Source organism: Pelobates fuscus, chromosome 4 (genome assembly GCF_036172605.1).
Source record: "Pelobates fuscus isolate aPelFus1 chromosome 4, aPelFus1.pri, whole genome shotgun sequence".
In the NCBI taxonomy this organism is placed as follows: Eukaryota; Metazoa; Chordata; class Amphibia; order Anura; family Pelobatidae; genus Pelobates; species Pelobates fuscus.
Window position 1 is genome coordinate 358,185,679 of NC_086320.1, and position 18,385 is coordinate 358,204,063.

At 44.2% G+C, this 18,385-nt stretch overlaps 1 protein-coding gene across 1 annotated transcript in view; it reads left to right on the forward strand.

The window, feature by feature from the left end:
• Positions 1-399: 399 nt before the first annotated feature.
• CCNY (cyclin Y) overlaps positions 400-18,385 on the forward strand; it is an 89,851-nt gene continuing 71,865 nt past the window's right edge. Inside the window, exon 1 of the mRNA XM_063452640.1 lies at positions 400-819. Within this exon, the coding sequence (XP_063308710.1) occupies positions 666-819 (154 nt within the window). The 5' untranslated portion in view covers positions 400-665. The remainder of the gene's footprint in view (positions 820-18,385) is intronic.

Genomic DNA, 18,385 nt, shown 5'->3' on the forward strand with positions numbered 1-18,385 from the left:
GGGCATTGGTGACCTAAATAGCATGTGACGTGTTCAAAATTCCCCATAGGAAAGCATTGAATCAATGCTCTCCTAAGGGGCTCCGCGTCACGGTCAGCCAGTTAGAGGTGACATTAACCCCGCAATGTAAACACTGCAGTCTCTAAAAAAGAAAACTGAAATGGCCTGGCTGACTATAGTGTCCCTTTAAGGCTGGCTGAGGATGATGAGATATACAATGTACAATCATATGGATTCAGAGGAGGGGGGAAGGGGGGGTACCAAGGTCTGCCATCATTGCTTTAAGAAACTGAGAAAACCTTTTTCTTCCCAAATATAGGTTAATCCTGGCAGCTTTACATCCTTCCCCCAGCCCAGCCCTCCTGCAGGCCCAGGCCAATGGCAGACACAGAGCAGGAGGCTTCCTGTTTGCCTCCCACTCAGTGCAGCAGGAATTAGCATAGTAGTGGGAGCAGTCCCAGGGTAGTCCATGCTGGCTGGGAGTCCCTGCAGCCCCCCCACCCCTGTGACCCGGAACCTGTCTGCAGCCCCGGGCTGGGAGCTCCTGGGGGAGACCTTTAACCAGCATGCCTGGCTGACCCCCTCCCCGGCCATGGCGAGCTGGTCCTGTTAGTACATCCCGCCGGGTGGATTGTAGGAGCGGCTGGCAGAGCGGGGGGAGCAGGATGGGGAACAGCACATCATGCTGCGTGTCCTCCAGCCCCAAAATCAGGAGGAATGCCCACTCCAGGCTGGAGAGCTACCGGCCCGAGCAGGACCTGAGCAGGGAGGACACCGGCTGCAACCTGCAGCACATCAGCGACCGGGAGTACATCGACGGTAAGGGGGGGGCCAGGGGGGTATTAAATATACTGAGCAGAGAAAGGCAATGCACAGGAGGCCGGGGGTATCAATGCTGATAGGAGGGAGGGGTATTCATTAAGACTGGGGGCTGCTGGTGGGGTGGGGAAACCTTGTATTGATGTGGTGGGATTGCATTGAGAATGGGGGTGATGGAGTAGGGGGGACCTTGCACTGGGGCTGGGGGCTGGTGATGGAGTAGGGGGGACCTTGCACTGGGGCTGGGGGCTGGTGATGGAGTAGGGGGGACCTTGCACTGGGGCTGGGGGCTGGTGATGGAGTAGGGGGGACCTTGCACTGGGGCTGGGGGCTGGTGATGGAGTAGGGGGGACCTTGCACTGGGGCTGGGGGCTGGTGATGGAGTAGGGGGGACCTTGCGCTGGGGGCTGGTGATGGAGTAGGGGGGACCTTGCACTGGGGCTGGGAGCTGGTGAAGGAGTATAGGGGGGACCTTGCACGGGGGCTGGTGATGGAGTAGGGGGGACCTTGCACTGGGGCTGGGAGCTGGTGAAGGAGTATAGGGGGGACCTTGCACTGGGGCTGGTGGTGGAGTAGGGGGGACCTTGCACTGGGGCTGGTGGTGGAGTAGGGGGGACCTTGCACTGGGGCTGGTGGTGGAGTAGGGGGGACCTTGCACTGGGGCTGGGGGCTGGTGGTGGAGTAGGGGGGACCTTGCACTGGGGCTGGGGGCTGGTGATTGAGTAGGGGGGACCTTGCACTGGGGCTGGGGGCTGGTGGTGGAGTAGGGGGGACCTTGCACTGGGGCTGGGAGCTGGTGAAGGAGTATAGGGGGGACCTTGCACTGGGGCTGGTGGTGGAGTAGGGGGGACCTTGCACTGGGGCTGGTGGTGGAGTAGGGGGGACCTTGCACTGGGGCTGGGGGCTGGTGGTGGAGTAGGGGGGACCTTGCACTGGGGCTGGGGGCTGGTGGTGGAGTAGGGGGGACCTTGCACTGGGGCTGGGGGCTGGTGGTGGAGTAGGGGGGACCTTGCACTGGGGCTGGGGGCTGGTGATTGAGTAGGGGGGACCTTGCACTGGGGCTGGGGGCTGGTGGTGGAGTAGGGGGGACCTTGCACTGGGGCTGGGGGCTGGTGATGGAGTAGGGGGGACCTTGCACTGGGGCTGGTGATGGAGTAGGGGGGACCTTGCACTGGGGCTGGTGATGGAGTAGGGGGGACCTTGCACTGGGGCTGGTGATGGAATAAGGGGGGACATTGCATTGGGGCTAGGGGCTGGTGATGTAATAAAGGGGGACCTTGCACTGGGGCTGGGGGCTGGTCATGGAGTAGGGGGGACCTTGCACTGGGGCTGGGGGCTGGTGATGGAGTAGGGGGGACCTTGCACTGGGGCTGGTGATGTAATAAGGGGGGACCTTGCATTGGGGCTAGGGGCTGGTGATGTAATAAGGGGGGACCTTGCATTGGGGCTAGGGGCTGGTGATGTAATAAGGGGGGACCTTGCATTGGGGCTAGGGGCTGGTGATGTAATAAGGGGGACCTTGCACTGAGGCTGGGGGCTGGTGATGGAATGGGGGGGACCTTGCACTGAGGCTGGGGGCTGGTGATGGAATAGGGGGTCCTTGCACTGAGGCTGGGGGCTGGTGGAATGGGGGGGGGGACCTTGCACTGAGGCTGGGGGCTGGTGATGGAATAGGGGGTCCTTGCACTGAGGCTGGGGCTGGTGATGGAATAGGTGGGGGCCTTGCACTGAGGCTGGGGGCTGGTGATGGAGTAGGGGGGGGGGCTTGCACTGAGGCTGGGGGTGGTGATGGAATGGGGGGGGGACCTTGCACTGGGGGTGGTGATGGAATGGGGGGACGACCTTGCACTGAGGCTGGGGGTGGTGATGGAATAGGGGGGGGGACCTTGCACTGAGGCTGGGGGTGGTGATGGAATAGGGGGGGGGGGACCTTGCACTGAGGCTGGGGGTGGTGATGGAATAGGGGGGGGGGACCTTGCACTGAGGCTGGGGGTGGTGATGGAATAGGGGGGGGGGGACCTTGCACTGAGGCTGGGGGTGGTGATGGAATAGGGGGGGGACCTTGCACTGAGGCTGGGGGGGGACCTTGCACTGAGGCTGGGGGTGGTGATGGAATGGGGGGGGGACCTTGCACTGAGGCTGGGGGTGGTGATGGAATGGGGGGGGACCTTGCACTGAGGCTGGGGGTGGTGATGGAATGGGGGGGGACCTTGCACTGAGGCTGGGGGTGGTGATGGAATGGGGGGGGACCTTGCACTGAGGCTGGGGGTGGTGATGGAATAGGGGGGGACCTTGCACTGAGGCTGGGGGTGGTGATGGAATAGGGGGGGACCTTGCACTGAGGCTGGTGATGGAATAGGGGGGGGCCTTGCACTGAGGCTGGTGATGGAATAGGGGGGGACCTTGCACTGAGGCTGGGGGCTGGTGATGGAATAGGGGGGGGACCTTGCACAGGGGCTGGTGATGGAATAGGGGGGGACCTTGCACTGAGGCTGGGGGTGGTGATGGAATAGGGGGGGACCTTGCACTGAGGCTGGTGATGGAATAGGGGGGGGCCTTGCACTGAGGCTGGTGATGGAATAGGGGGGGACCTTGCACTGAGGCTGGGGGCTGGTGATGGAATAGGGGGGGGACCTTGCACAGGGGCTGGTGATGGAATAGGGGGGGACCTTGCACTGAGGCCTGGGCTATAAAACTGGGGGCTTCTGAGGTGGTAGTGGGATGCCAGCACTGAGATTGTGGGCTTCTGAGGGGGTAGTGGGAAGCTAGCAGTGAGATTGGGTGGCGTCTGAGGGGGTAGTGGGATGCTAGCACTGAGATTGGGGGCTTCTGACGGGGTAGGAGGAAGCTGGCTCTGAGATTGGCGGCTTCTGACAGGGTAGGGGGAAGCTGGCTCTGAGATTGGGGGCTTTTAATAGGGTAGGAGGAAGCTGGCTCTGAGATTGGGGGCTTTTAATAGGGTAGGAGGAAGCTGGCTCTGAGATTGGGGGCTTCTGACTGGGTACGAGGAAGCTGGCTCTGAGATTGGGGGCTTTTGATTGGGGTAGGAGGGGAAACTAACACTAATACAGGGAGCTGTAGTACATTGATCTGAGGAAGCAACTCTTAAAAGAGACAAGCTGACATGAACATTGGGTGGGTGCTTTTAGAGAGGAATTGGCTGGTCATGGAGGGAGGCAGATTGAAATGAACAATTATACAGCCTGGTCTTTGGTCGGGGAGCAAAGCCTGGTCGAGCATCTGAGGAAATTGACAAAGTTTAAATTTTCGGCCAATATAGCAGAGTCGATAGTCGGTTCTGCAATGGCTCACAATCTGTATTGCATTAATCTTGGCGCTCTGCCTCCCTGGCTTGTGTCCTTCATTACAGCCCCCCTGCATGGTGCTCAGCAAATCTTGGCACTACATTTCCCATCATTCCCAGCCTGCCTTCAAATTCTCTGAGCGCAATGCAAATAGAGCTCATCCCCATCCAGGGTGCCAAGGTTAAGCCATGATTGGCCTGCATCCTAGCTGCACTGTTGAGAGGATGGAGTCTGTTTGATATGCTTTGCTTTCCATTCCTTAGCTGATCTTCACATGCAGCTGTTTGTGGTCCCCCTCGCCTCATACATGACAGTACACAGTAAAATACAGTCTTCCAAATCTTGTACAAGCGATGGTACCTGTACAGCCTGACCGTGTATATGGTATTTATCCTAGTCACATTATTGACCCTTCTGTACTGTGGAATTGTTTTATCTCTCTATTTGCATCTGTGTTTTAGAACTATTGTCTGTACAAAGCCCGATTTGTTGTTTGCAACAATCATTACATTTGAGAATGATGTACTCTTCTGACCTGTTATCTCAGGGGTTTATCTGCCAACCTTCAATTTTGGAGATTTGATAAGGCGATCGCATATTTCAGGTCAAAACAGCCACATTGTAAAATCATCTTAAACTCTGCTATATTGACCCAAATTTTGCACACTGTTTCTAGTTTAGTAAATTATGTATATATCCATGTGCTTAGATACTCTTTACCAATTTTTACATTTTGAGGTTTGCGTCTGTCCAGTTGAAGCCGGTTTCAGAATCTAAAGTCTACTAGGTTTTTGTGACCTGCAAAAATTTGCTTTGGAGATTAAATTAGTTGACATTTGGCATATATCCATCAATGCTATAAATCCTTAGTCTGCAGAATGGCTGGTGTTCAATGTCATAAATGGGAGCATGAATTATATTACATCATATCACTTCTAATAGTGTAATATTTCTTAGAGCAGAACAAACCGGGTACTCTAAATTGGAGTGTTTCTGAAGATCAATGTGGGGAATCAGTGTATACTTAATTCAATTGTTTTTTGTTTGTTTGTTTTTTCCCTCTCTCCCTCTCTCCCTCTCTCCCTCATCTTTTTTTTCTTTCTTTCACTCTTTTGTGCATTGGTTTCATTTGCATCTACTTTCAATAAATCTGATCCCTGCTACAAATGCACATTTTCTTTTTCTTCTTGTAGCCAAATAAATTAAGCTGTAGGGGTGTTTGGTTTTGAACCCAAGTCAAAATTGTAATGAAATATATCAGAGTGATGGCTGTTTATGTTATATCTAAAGTAACTGCATTGCTGAGATTTCTCAAGATCTCATTATGTGTCATTTATGATGCTCTGTAGATCCCCTTTTCAGTCTGAATTTTGTGTATATTCCCAGAAAATAACGATGAACTAGTTTAAAGGGACACTATAGTCACCAGAACAACTACACCTTATTGAATTTGTTCTGGTGAGTAGAATCATTACCTTTAGGCTTTTTGCTGTAAACACTGTCTTTTTCAGAGAAAATGCAGTGTTTATATTACAGTCTAGTGATAACTTCACTGGCCACTCCTTAGATGGCTGTTAGAGATCCTTCCTGGGTCATGGCTGCCTAAAATGCATCCACACATTCAGTGTCTCCTCCCTCTGCATGCAGACACTGAACTTTCCTCATAGAGATGCATTGAATCAATTCATCTCTATGAGGAGATGCTGATTGGCCAGGGCTGTGTTTGAATCATGCTGGCTCTGCTCCTGATCTGCCTCTTTGTCAGTCTCAGCCAATCCTATGGGGAAGCATTGTGATTGGATCAGGCCACCACTTCTGATGTCAGCAGAATGCTTGTTTTTATGAGTCTAACAGCATGCAGAGTTACAGCTTCAGGCTTGAATACAGTAAGATGTTGCTATATTTATGGAGGCATTAGGGACCCAGGGTGGCTAGATGGTGCTGTTAACACTATAGGGGATGCTGACCCTATAGTGATCCTTTAAAAAGGGACTTTATGCTACTAAAATCAAAAGGGCTTATACTGTCTTTTTTATTTATAAACTGTGAGAAGCTTATTCATATTGTATTGAAACTATTGACACAATTAACAATATGCCCTTGAAAATTATGGCAGAATGTATTTCTTTGTAGCTGATTTATAAGAAATGACTTAATGAAAAGAATGCTAACTGTGGTTTTGCTATCTCTACCTAAATTTGTAATTTAGCAAAATTTCCTGTGCTACATCTAGGCATGTCTGTCTCAGGTGGGGGAACGAGCCATTTAATTAAAACATCCCATCTAATTCCCAGCACAATATCTGCTTTCTTTGTCAAGTTTTCATAAAATTAACCCCTTCAGGACCGGCCTGTTTTTGCGATGTTTGTACGTTAAGGACCAGAGCAGTTTTAACACTTTTGTGGTGTTTGTGTTTAGCTGTAATTTTCCGCTCTCTCATTTACGGTTCCCATACAAGTTATATATTGTTTTTTTCAAGACAAGAAGGGCTTTCTTTACATACCAGTATTTATATTATGTCATATGTTGTATTTAAAAAAAATAATGAAATATGGTGAAAAATAAAAAAAAAAACATGTTTTTGGACTTTTACTTGAAAAATATTTTACTTATCTACAAAAGCTAATGAAAAAAACTGCTAAATAGATTCAAAATTTTGTCCCGAGTTTAAAAACACCCAGTGTTTACATGCCTTATTGCTTTTTTTTGCAAGTTATAGGCCTATAAATACAAGTAGGAAATTGCTGTTTCAATATATATATATTTTAAATGTATCAATAGTGACATTGTTACACCGTTATCTGTCATAAATCCCCGAAACACACCTAACATGTACATATTTTTTAAAGTAGACAACCCAGGGTATTTAAAATGGGGTATGTCCAGTCTTTTTCAGTAGCCACCTAGTCACAAACACTGGCCAAAGTTAGCATTTATATTTGTTTGTGTGTTAAAAATGCAAAAACCGCTAACTTTGGCCGGTGTTTGTGACTAAGTGGCTACTAAAAAAGGCTGAACATACCCCATTTGCAATACCTTGGGTTGTCTTCTTTTGTAAATGGTATGCCATCATGGGGCTAATTCTCATTCCTTGGCTACCATACGCTGTCAAAGGCAACCTAACCAATCTGACAAATTTCAATAAAAAAAAAAAAAAGTAAAATCAAGCCTTATATTTGACCCTGTAACTTTCACAAACACTATAAAACCTCTACATGTGGGGTACTGTTATACTCAGGAGACTTCGCTGAACACAAATATTAGTGTATCAGAACAGTAAAATATATCACAGCAATAATATCCTCAGTGAAAGAGCTGTTTGTGTGTGAAAAATGCAAAAAACTTCACTTTTACTGACAATATCATCGCTGTGATATGTTTTACTGTTTTGAAACACTAATATTTGTGCTCAGCAAAGTCTCCCGAGTAAAACAGTACCCCCATGTACAGGATTTAGGGTGTCATAGAAAGTTACAGGGTTAAGCACAGTGCTAGCAAATTAAATTATCTGGACTTTTGGCCTGGGTTGGCAGGCAGGTCCCTCAAATTGCAATCATTAAAATTACTTAATTAGGTAAAAATATTACATAAATATGCACGTAGAATTTTAATATATATACATATTTATATATTTGACGTCTACGTGTATATTTATGAAATTATTAATGTAATTTTGTATGTGGACATATGTATATTTCGTATTATTTTTATTTATTTATTTATACATAGATATATATATCATTACATTCTAAGTGTATTTTGATATAAATATATATATATATCAATATCAAAATACTGTTAGAATAAAATTGAATATATATATATAATTTTTTTTTAATTATTAAAAATTATTTTTATTTTTTGTTATTTATTTTTATTAACATATTATTTGTATTTTATAATAATATATATATACCATATATATAGTTATTATATATATTGTATATATTCGTGTGTAATTTAAATATAAGTGTATTTTTATATTAATATACGTATATATAAATATAAAAATACACTTAGTGTGACATTATATATATGATACATATACATATATTATATATATAGATATAATACATGTATATATATCATATATATATACACATATTATAATTTTTTTTACACTGATTGTTTTTTTTTTTTTACTTTATTTTATGATTTTACACTTGCAGGGAGACTGCCTGTCAGCACAGACAGTCCCCCTGCAGGCAGATACAAAGACCCCTATTGCGGTCATGTGATCGAGTGATCACATGGCTGCAGGGTCCTGATCTGCCGAGGGGGGACTGCCCGGGCAGACAGGCAGTCCCCCTGGACCGGGAGGAGCACTGATCGCCGCCGTGGGACCGACGGCGATCAGGTAAGTAGCCCAAAACCGTTATGACGGTTCAGGACCGTCAGCGGTCCAAACGCACGTTTTACCGCTGACGGTCCTGAACCGTCAGCGGTCCTGAAGGGGTTCAAAAAAGGTTGTTATTATTATTATTATTATTTTTTCTTGCAGTTTTGATATGACCAGTTGTGAGAGGTTATTAAATGGAACTTGGTGATGATTTAAAGGATTATTTTGTGGGTTTTTTGAATCTCTAAAAATGGCCGGATGTTGGGTTGCCTTTTAATGTTAAGGTTTGACATTTCATGTTTAAACTATTATTCCTCTGATCTTCAGCCAGAAGATGTCTTGCCACGGGCTGTGTAATGATCTGTTGGCTGTATATACACCATGGGGGGTGAAGAGGAATGTGCTATAATGGCATTAGTTGGAGAGCCGTTACTTTGAGAACCGGTTACTACTCCTGATGATGGACCTGTTAATCTTAGAGCGAATCCATCACCTTCAACTGTCCACAAGACTATGTAATGCCACTGTTGCTGTTTGGAACTCTGATGACAATCAGGCATTGGTCTTTCTTTCTCATGTTTTCTACCCTCCGACACATAGTGCCTCTCAACATAATTATGTCGGTGAATAAAAACCATCTCAAGTCTGTCTTGTATAGAATTGTGGGCTCAGGCCGCCTCCTAATGGAATGGCAGCATATGAGTGAACTACTTCACATTTACAACTGGGTTCAGTAAATAATATTAATATTTTTTATAATAATAATAAATTGTGAGTTTTATAGTGCTTTTCTCCCTGTGAGTCTCAAAGCACTTTACAAGTATACAAATCTAAAGACCTAAATGTTAGGAGTTTCTGAAGGTCAGCTGAGTCCGCTCAGCTGACCTTCAGAAACTCCTAACATTTAGGTCTTTAGATTTGTATACTTGTAAAGTGCTTTGAGACTCACAGGGAGAAACAGGGGGAATGCCTGATGGAAGAGGTGAGTCTTTAGCTTTTTTTTTTTAACAATCTGTAAGGACGGTGCCTCTCTGATTGCGCATGGTAAAGAGTTCCAGAAGGTAGGGGCAGTGTGGCTGAATGCCCTGGATCCTGAGTCTGTCTTTATTCTTGGCACTGACAGGAAGGATTGCTGGCAGACCAAAGTGAACGGGATGGAATGTAGGGTGTCAGGAGCTCTTTCTGGGCCTTGATTGTTTAAGGCTTTGAAGGTCAGCAGGTCAATTTTAAAATATATTTGCCATTTAATTGGAAGCCAATGCAGGGAATGGAGAACAGGTGTTATGTGGCAGGAACGAGTTTGATTGGTCAGTAGTCTGCTGCTGCATTTTGTACCGTCTTAAGGCGATTGATTTTTTTTTTCTGGGAGGTACATTGCAGTAATCTTGCCGAGAGGATACAAATGCATGGATTAATGTTGGCATATCATCTGGTGGAATTAAGTGTTGTATCCTGGCTATGTTTTTCAGATGAAAGTAGGCAGATTTTATTATGGAGGAAATCTGCTGTTTAAATGATACTCCAGCGTCAATCAGCACTCCGAGGTTTCGTACCTTTGATGAACTGATTTATTCAGAGCCTCCAAGCTCCAGGCCAGTTGAGTGGTCATGGGATATTTTTCTTGCCTGGGAACCCTCTCCAAGAGTAACTCCATCTTGTTATGACCCTGGCAGTCAAGGCATTCCATAGCACAGTTCCCAGGATTTGGTACCTTGATCAACAGAAGTCTAGCTCATCGTAAGCTTAGAGGGTTACTCCAAACACCACGACTACTTCAGTGAATTGAAGTGGTCATGGTGCCTGGAGTAAATGTATGTAGCATTTCAGTAGGAAACACTGCACATAACATCTTTGCTGACGGGGTTGTAACTCCAGCTCCAGCAGGGTCATTGGGACGTTGTTGGCCAGCCTAGAAGAATGCTAATGGCTAAAGTCAGCTTTGTGCAAATTTGCATGCACATAATATCATTCATTGGCTGAGAACAATCAGCTGAAATTCTCAGCCAATGAATGGAGATTGTATTGGCTTCTAACTTCTGTAGCTTTGCAGAGGCAATAAGTGTATAGTCCAGCAGTAGAGGAGCCTTGGATCCCGACGAGGACAAACTGTTATTAAACAATTTTCCCTGTTACCAATGAACCAGGCCTGGGTGGTACTCCTCCTCACATCATAACATTTACAGATGGCTGTGGTGGTTACAACGTTGGAGTAATCCTTGAACCTTCTCTTAGGTCTCTAAACCAGCTGTACCATCTTGTAACATGGTACAGGATGCCCTGATTTTGTTTCTGTTTAAGGTAGAAACAACATTATTTTGAATGTAAATGTATACTATTAGGCAAACTTTATTTATTATTTTTTTTCTTTAAACCTCTATTGAAAGTTTTCACTGTTCGTTGCTCCCTTTTTAATATGTAAATCCCTCTAATCGTTATGTAGACCATGGTTTAAAATATTCAGTGTCTTTCATTATGATTATTGTCCATGATAATTTGTAATCTCATTGTATAGTGTTTGCTCGTCTTGATACTTGTTCCCGTTACTTCTACATGCACGGGCTCGTATTGAAATGGAAATGAATGTAATATAGCTAGGGAGATGGATAAAGACTTGTAAGTCGTTCTTCTGTCTTCAGATAACGCGTTGGAGGAGAATGAAATAGCTAATTGTGTGACACCTGCGCTGTGTTCACTTTGCTGTAATTAGTCTTGGCAGGGATCCATTTTCCTGATTTCTCACTGCTGTCACTTTCTCCTACCGGCAAGTAATACATTGCCGCAGTGCTGGTAATGAAGGGGTTACGATGAGGCGCTTGAGTCCCCGTTGCAACATTTATTAGAGCATGGGTTCACAAACTTACCCATAACAGAATTCTGAGAAAGTTTGCCTTGTATAGGAGCCCCTGTGACTGCCTACTTACAGGCATGGAGGGGGGTGTGTGTGTGTGTGTGTATGTATGTATGTATGTATGTGTGTGTGTGTGTGTGTGTGTGTGTGTGTGTGTGTGTATATATATATATATATATATATATATATATATATATATATTTTTTTTTTTATTATTTTGGTAATCACTTTCTCATAAACACTATATTGGTCTTGAAAACCTTTATGCCTTTGAAGGAAGGCACAAAGGAGCAAAGACATTTTGTTTTGAGAGTGATGTGGATAGTGGGAGTGGTGGCTTGGAGAAATTCTCGACCTGCGTTAGTCTGAGCTAACTCTTCAACTTTCTTCACATTTTTCAGTTTAGCAAATTACCACTTAGGTTCTGGGCATATTGGTAGTTACTGCTGAATTATGTTTTTAAGTGCCCATTTTGTAAGATTACATTTAATAACTCTTCGTTCACATAGTTTTGTTCATCTGAAGGCCTGAAATCAATTGCAGTAGGAAGAATACAGGGATTTATGAAATTTCTATAGATGTTGCAGATTTAGTGCATTTGGAAGTGAATGTTGTACAGTCCTCGTGGGTATAAATTATGCATACGGATCATGGTTAAATAAAAGATATTTGAGGGTTTTTTCACTAAACTAAGAATTGTAGAGAATTGGCAAAACAATGGAAAAAACCCAAAACAATAGGCCAAAATCAGCATAGTTATATTCTATATATGTGGCTTATTTTGAACTAAAACCTGTAATTCCCTTGTCTGTAATACAAGATTCCTCGTTTAGTGAACAGATCCTTATAGTATCTGCTTGTCTTTTTCCTCTTGTGAGGATCATGTGAGTCTCCACCAAGGTCATGTTAAATTTAGAAAACCGCCCTTCTCGATGGCATGACCTATGCCCTTGGTGCCCGTGGAGGGGTATTCGATTAATGCTTATTGTTCTGTGTCTGTCTAGGCTTTGGTGCTTTTCCTTGCCATGTTGTCTCCCAAAATAATGAGGTTTTGTTTGCTGAAGACCTTGGCTTTTCACTATCTCTTGAGTGCTGAGCAGCAATACTGTACATCTGTTTTCGACAAAGCACTTGACACACTATAGTGCCAGCATGTCATTTGTATTTGAAGATCTTTTCGTCTGCAATTTTTTTTTTTTTTGGAACGTGAAGTGCTGAACATTGAAATTTTTTTTTTTTTTTTAAATAACATAAACGGTTATTCCACATTCATTTCTGGTTTCTCTGTGAATGATGCATCTCGAGAAAGGCAGCTGCGTCTCTTTTTGTTCTAGGCTTTCCTAAAGAGTCTCCTGCATTTGCAATGATAATTTGAGATCCTCCCACTCTGATTTCTGTTTTATCACATCTAAGCGTTCCGTATGAAACTAAGAAATAGGAAAATCATTCTCCAATCATGAAAAGAAAACGGACTGAAAATATCTAGTAGGATGTTATGACTTGATTTTAATGATATCTTCTTACAAGGACGTAAAAGGAGACGAGAAAACAGCTTCTTGTGCCATAAACAAAAGTACAAAGATGCATGATGTCCCTTTAAACTAGAAATATGTTTTTCTCTGGAAAGCCTTACCCTGAGGATAAGATTCTAATGACAATTCTAAATCTGTAACTGAAAGCAGGTGACAATGAGTTGTGTAGCGGACAGATGAAATAAATATCTGTAGAGGTCTTAAAATCGAGAAAAAAATAAAATAAAAAAAACTACTTTTGATTTAAGTAGCTGTAGAAAAATTGCTGAAGGGTATTCTTAGAAACCATTTTCACCATGATTCTTCATTTTCCGTATGATGAATAGGATGACATGAGACCTAAATGAAGATGTAACTGTACTTTCATGCTTATCTGTTACATTGGTTACATGATTTCTGTACCCCGAGCTGGCTTTCAGCATTAGGTGTCCACTAATAAATGGTATGCTTTTTTTTTTTTTTTTCTTTAGATTAGAATCGTCATTTGGTGAAATAGTCTAAACCAAAGTCTGCTCACACAGAGATCACAGGCCTGCATGGTAGCTGCTGTCCCATACTTCCAGAGCACATACAACTGCACTCTCCTTTTCCATGCGCGCACACACTCCCTCCTCTCTTCCACCCCCTGTAGAATGGTTGAGCTTTTGGTGGAGGTTGCTTTCCCACGCAACGTGCAGCCTCATCACTAGTTCTGGCTGTAACTTTACTAATGAGGAAGGCTCGAGCATACAGCAGAGGTATGCACTGCATCCCTGCTGACCAGTCTCTTCAAACATTATTGAATCACTAAAGGCATCCACACCACTTGATCTCCGTGTGGTGGTGTGGGTGCAGTGGTCCTGTAGTTTTAACCCTGCAATCTAAAGAATTGCAGTTTAGTAGGTGCATTGCATGGTTAAACAGGCTTCATGTGGCTATAATAATTATTTATACAGTGCCGACAAATTCTGCAGTGCTGTACAATGGGTGGACTAACAAACACGTCATTCTTGACAAACACGAGTCTATTCTGCTGTAAGAACCAGGTCAATCTCGATTTTCACAGCTAACCTCCATTTCATTGACGGAGAGAGCCGCTGTTTGCGCATGTGCTTTTTGTACCCAATGGTAGTGGCTGCAGGCACTGGATCTCTGTGCTAGAAAAAGAGACAGGCCTCAATATCTTGTCATATCAATCGACACTGCATTTGCTTCAGAGGCCTGTCCCTATGTAATAGACAGGAATGAATAAACATTACTTTGAATTTGTGGGGGGGAAAAAAACATGATGGGTAAATTTTTTTCAGTATTGTTATTTTTTTAATTTTTTAAAATTGCACTATACACTGGATTAGCACAGTTAAAGTGATGCCTAAATCACTATAATTTTCTATGTGCGTTGGATAGGTTATGGTAGAAGATGTTCCCCTGCCCCGTCTGCTTTCATTCTGTTAACGTTACAGCAATTTGTAAACATCACTGCTGTTATAAACCATAGACTTAGAATACGTAGACGCCGCATTGCCTGCTGAGCGGCGTGAAATGCGGGCGCCATTTTGGACCGGGCGCCGTCTACTCAAGCTATTGAAGAACACTTGGAAAGTTCATCTCACAAAAGGTAAGTGAAGGACCTGGGGCACTAATAGTCCTTAATACCCCTACCCCTGCACACACACTGTGAATACCCCTATCCCTGCACACATAGTGTTAATACCCCTATCCACTATGTGTGCAGGGATAGGGGTATTCACAGTGTGTGTGTAGGGGTATTAAGGACTATAAGTGCCCCAAGTCCTTCACTTACCTTTTGTGAGATGGACTTTCCAAGTTTTCTTCAATAGCTTCAGTAGAGTGGCGCCCGCATTCTCGCCGCTCAGCACGCAATGCCATAGACGTGCGGCGTCTATGTATTCTATGTCTGTTATAAACCTCCACCCAATCACCTTATCACCACTGTAACTGATGTAACATGATGCTTAGCATGTGTTGGGCCACAGTTTTATGTAGCATACAAATCCCAAATACCTAGAACTGGCTTTCTCATTTGTTGTTGTATACGAGAGCTTGGGTATGTATTTACACTGCTGTAAAATTAGAAAAAAAAATATATATATTTTTTTTTAAATTCTTTATTTTTACAGTGCTTAAATTTAACAGACATGCTCGTAACGCCACGATAACTGGAACAAGCCGGAGTGATAACACATTCTGTACAGTGGCGTGGTTAACATTATTAGCACATTTTTATGTTGTTGTTGTCAAATGCTTAAGAAACAATATGGTGTAAATACATATGAGAATATATGTTAGTATACGCAGTAAGCGCTCAGTACTTAAAATGTTACCAGTGTTAGTGAATAGCAGGAAACATTCAACTTAGCAGCGGTAATCGTGTCGGTTAACGTTCAGATACGCGTGGGCTCTATCAGTCCCGCTCTTATAGTGCATGCTAGGTGTGTTACAGGCTTATCTCCCATATATGTGTGGGCTAAAGGTTGGTCTAGCGTAGGTCTGCTCTATTCTCATGGTCATATTGTAGCAGGTATTTTGGGGTTACAGATCCTACCCGCCAGGTATGTCACTGACTTTGCGCTGCCTGGAGAAGGCGGGGTCAGCGGTTTTGGAGGGAGTGGGCGGAAGCGAAAATGGCTTGGTGGGTCAAGTAGTGCCGTATGGCTTACTCATAGTAAAATGACTTAAAGGGGGATGATAGCATAAAGGGAACAAATACCCGCTGGTGATAACCTATTGGGTCAGGCTGGTTGTCTCTAGTGCCTGAGAAAGAATCGCCTATGCCTCTCGCACTAAGATTCCCGTCCCCTAGCGATATGCATCATGAAAATATAATAATAAGAGAAAATGCAAATAAAGGAAACATAATACATTGATATGTAGTGAACGCAAAACAGTTCAGTCCGGGCATAGAGTTTTTATCTTTAGGCATTGCCTTATATGCCTCATATGTCTGTTTGTCCGCGCAGCTGGTTTGCGGTAAAAGTCATGAGTCACCTGCTCGTTCAGGTCTGTGGGGGGTTGTATGGGTGCTGTCTGCTCCGTTTCCTCTCAGCCTTACTGTTGCTCCCCCGGTTTCTTTGTCTCTCCCGCTATGGGCATCTGCTGCTGCAGTTGGAGGGTCTGGATAAAACCTGCAGGATCTTCGTCTGCGGACAGTGTGAGTATCGAGTCCTTTTGTGGGACCACCAATTTGCCTGTTGCGCCCCACCGATACCGGATTCCTTTAACTCGCAGTTGTCGGGTGATCGACGAGAATTTCCTCCGCTCGAGCAGAATTGTAAATGGGATGTCTGCGAAGACTCTTACGTGGTGGTTGTCCACGGTAACGGTGGGGGTTTTCCTGGAGTAGGCCATCAGCGCCACTTTAACTGCGACATTTCGGGTAACTGCTATAATGTCTCTCGAGGCATCCGCTGGGGTGGTCGGGGATTTCCGGATTCGGAATGCGGCCGTTATCGGCCTTGTGTCTCTGTCTGGTTTCGCTCCCATTGCCGCTGCCACTTTGTTTGTGTAGTCCAGTAGGGCCTCTGGGTCTATGTCCTCAGGGGCTCCGCGTATGCGGACATTTCGTTTGCGGTGGAGTGTTTCCATCATCGTAACCGAGCGCGTGAGCCCCTGAAGCTGGAGTGTCAGAGCCTCCACCTGCCTTCTGGTGTCTGTCAGTGAGTCGTCTCTGTTACCCTCTCGGGTTTCTATTGCGTCTAGGCGCCCCTTCAGTCCAGTGACCTCCGTCTTCACGCCGGCCAGGTCTGATTTCCACATCTCCCGGAGATCGATGAGGAGCTTCTTGATGTCACCTTTTGTCATCAGAGTCCGAGGTCTCCGACCCGTATAACGCAGGTGTCGGGGTTGTGGTCTGGGATTCCTCCCTCTCCACAGATGAGTCAGACTCGCTGTCGCTGTGGGGCCTGCTCACTGCCATTTTGGCCTGCATAGCTGGTTTCGGCCTTTCAAAGGAGCGCCTAATGTCGGGCTGGTGGGAGCTATCTTGGCGGGCGATTTTCTTATTTTTTTCCCCCATCTCTCTGTAGGGGGTTTGGTGCTTGTTGCTGCTTGCTTTGTGGGTCTCGGTTCAGCGTTTGCGTGGCTTTTGGGTCAGTTTCAGATTAGTGAAGCAGGAGCTCCACATAAACACGTCCAGTGTGCTGCTCTGCTAGCCACGTCCCCCAAAATATTTTAATTACAAAGCCTCCTTTTTTTTTATATATACATACACACACTTTGCTCTCTACAGTGTATTTCCATCCCCTTTAACCTCCTATATACATGGAGATGAAGGTAAATCCATATTTTCCAAATAAGGGATTTGTGCATATATGTGAAAAATCTATTAATTCATTTTATATCGGTCAAAGTGCACCTAGTAGATTAAAAGAGGAATGGAAATACAGTGTGTAGAAATTAAAGAGGAACTTTTATTTATCACAGTATTTTAAGATTATGTTTAATAGTTCCCTATATTGAACAATAGCATGAAATAATTTAAAAGGCTTATCCAATATGTATTCGTGAGGTCAGCATAAAGAGAGGAGGAGAAATGAAACCCGGTTTATTGTAACTTCTCAATGCACTATGTGCCCTAACTGTGTCATGACTGACCTGGTTTGTAATATATAAATATATACACCTTACAATTACATTACATATAGATGCAGACAGAGTAGACATGGTTTCCCCCACGGTCTGTCCTCCGCAGCCGCCATGTAATTCAATCGAATAAATGTTTTTTTTTTTCTTTGAATGGAAAATATATAAAGTTTGACATGTCTGTTGGTAACTGCTCCAACTGTAGTACCTGTTAAAGTGTCGTAGTGTCACATGGTCAAATTAGCCTCTCACCCATTAAAAGTTGAAAAAAAAACAAGTACCATTATACTGGGTAATATTAGTAACCTCTATTAACCTAACATATATTTAAATGCACTGAAAAATGTAACACGGTCTTCATCTGTTCCAGACCAAGGGTAGCATTAGCAGAAATGATCGCAGGTTAATTGGCATCCCACCTTTAGCTTTTATAGCGGCAATTGTCTTTTCCACTGCTTACAGAATAATTACATGTCAAGTTATTTCTAAATATATTTTATTTTAGAATATGTGTGTGGGGTACAAATCACATTTCCAGCATTGCTGTCTCTCTGCGAGATCGTATCGCATCTATTTTTAATTTTAAAATATTTATTATCATCCTGTTTTATCCAGAAAGCAGACACCCCCTACCATTCTAGCATAACAGGGAGAGGGCGACTCACCTGGTTTTTGCATTAAAAGTAGGACAGATTCCCTTGGTCACCCAGGGAGCATAGTGACGGTGACAGAATACTAAACAAATTGCCATCAGCGAGAGCTTAAATTATTCTGTTGGTAAAACCCCTGAAAGGTTGTCTGCTAACCCGTGTGCATTGAATGCTTGGTCTCTTGGGTAGGTAAACTAACCTTTTCTGGTTTATGCAATAATACACACTGTAAAATCAAGGGAATCACATTTTATTTCATAACATGCATTTTTAATTTTTTTAATTTATTTTTTTGGCCTTCTGTGAATTCA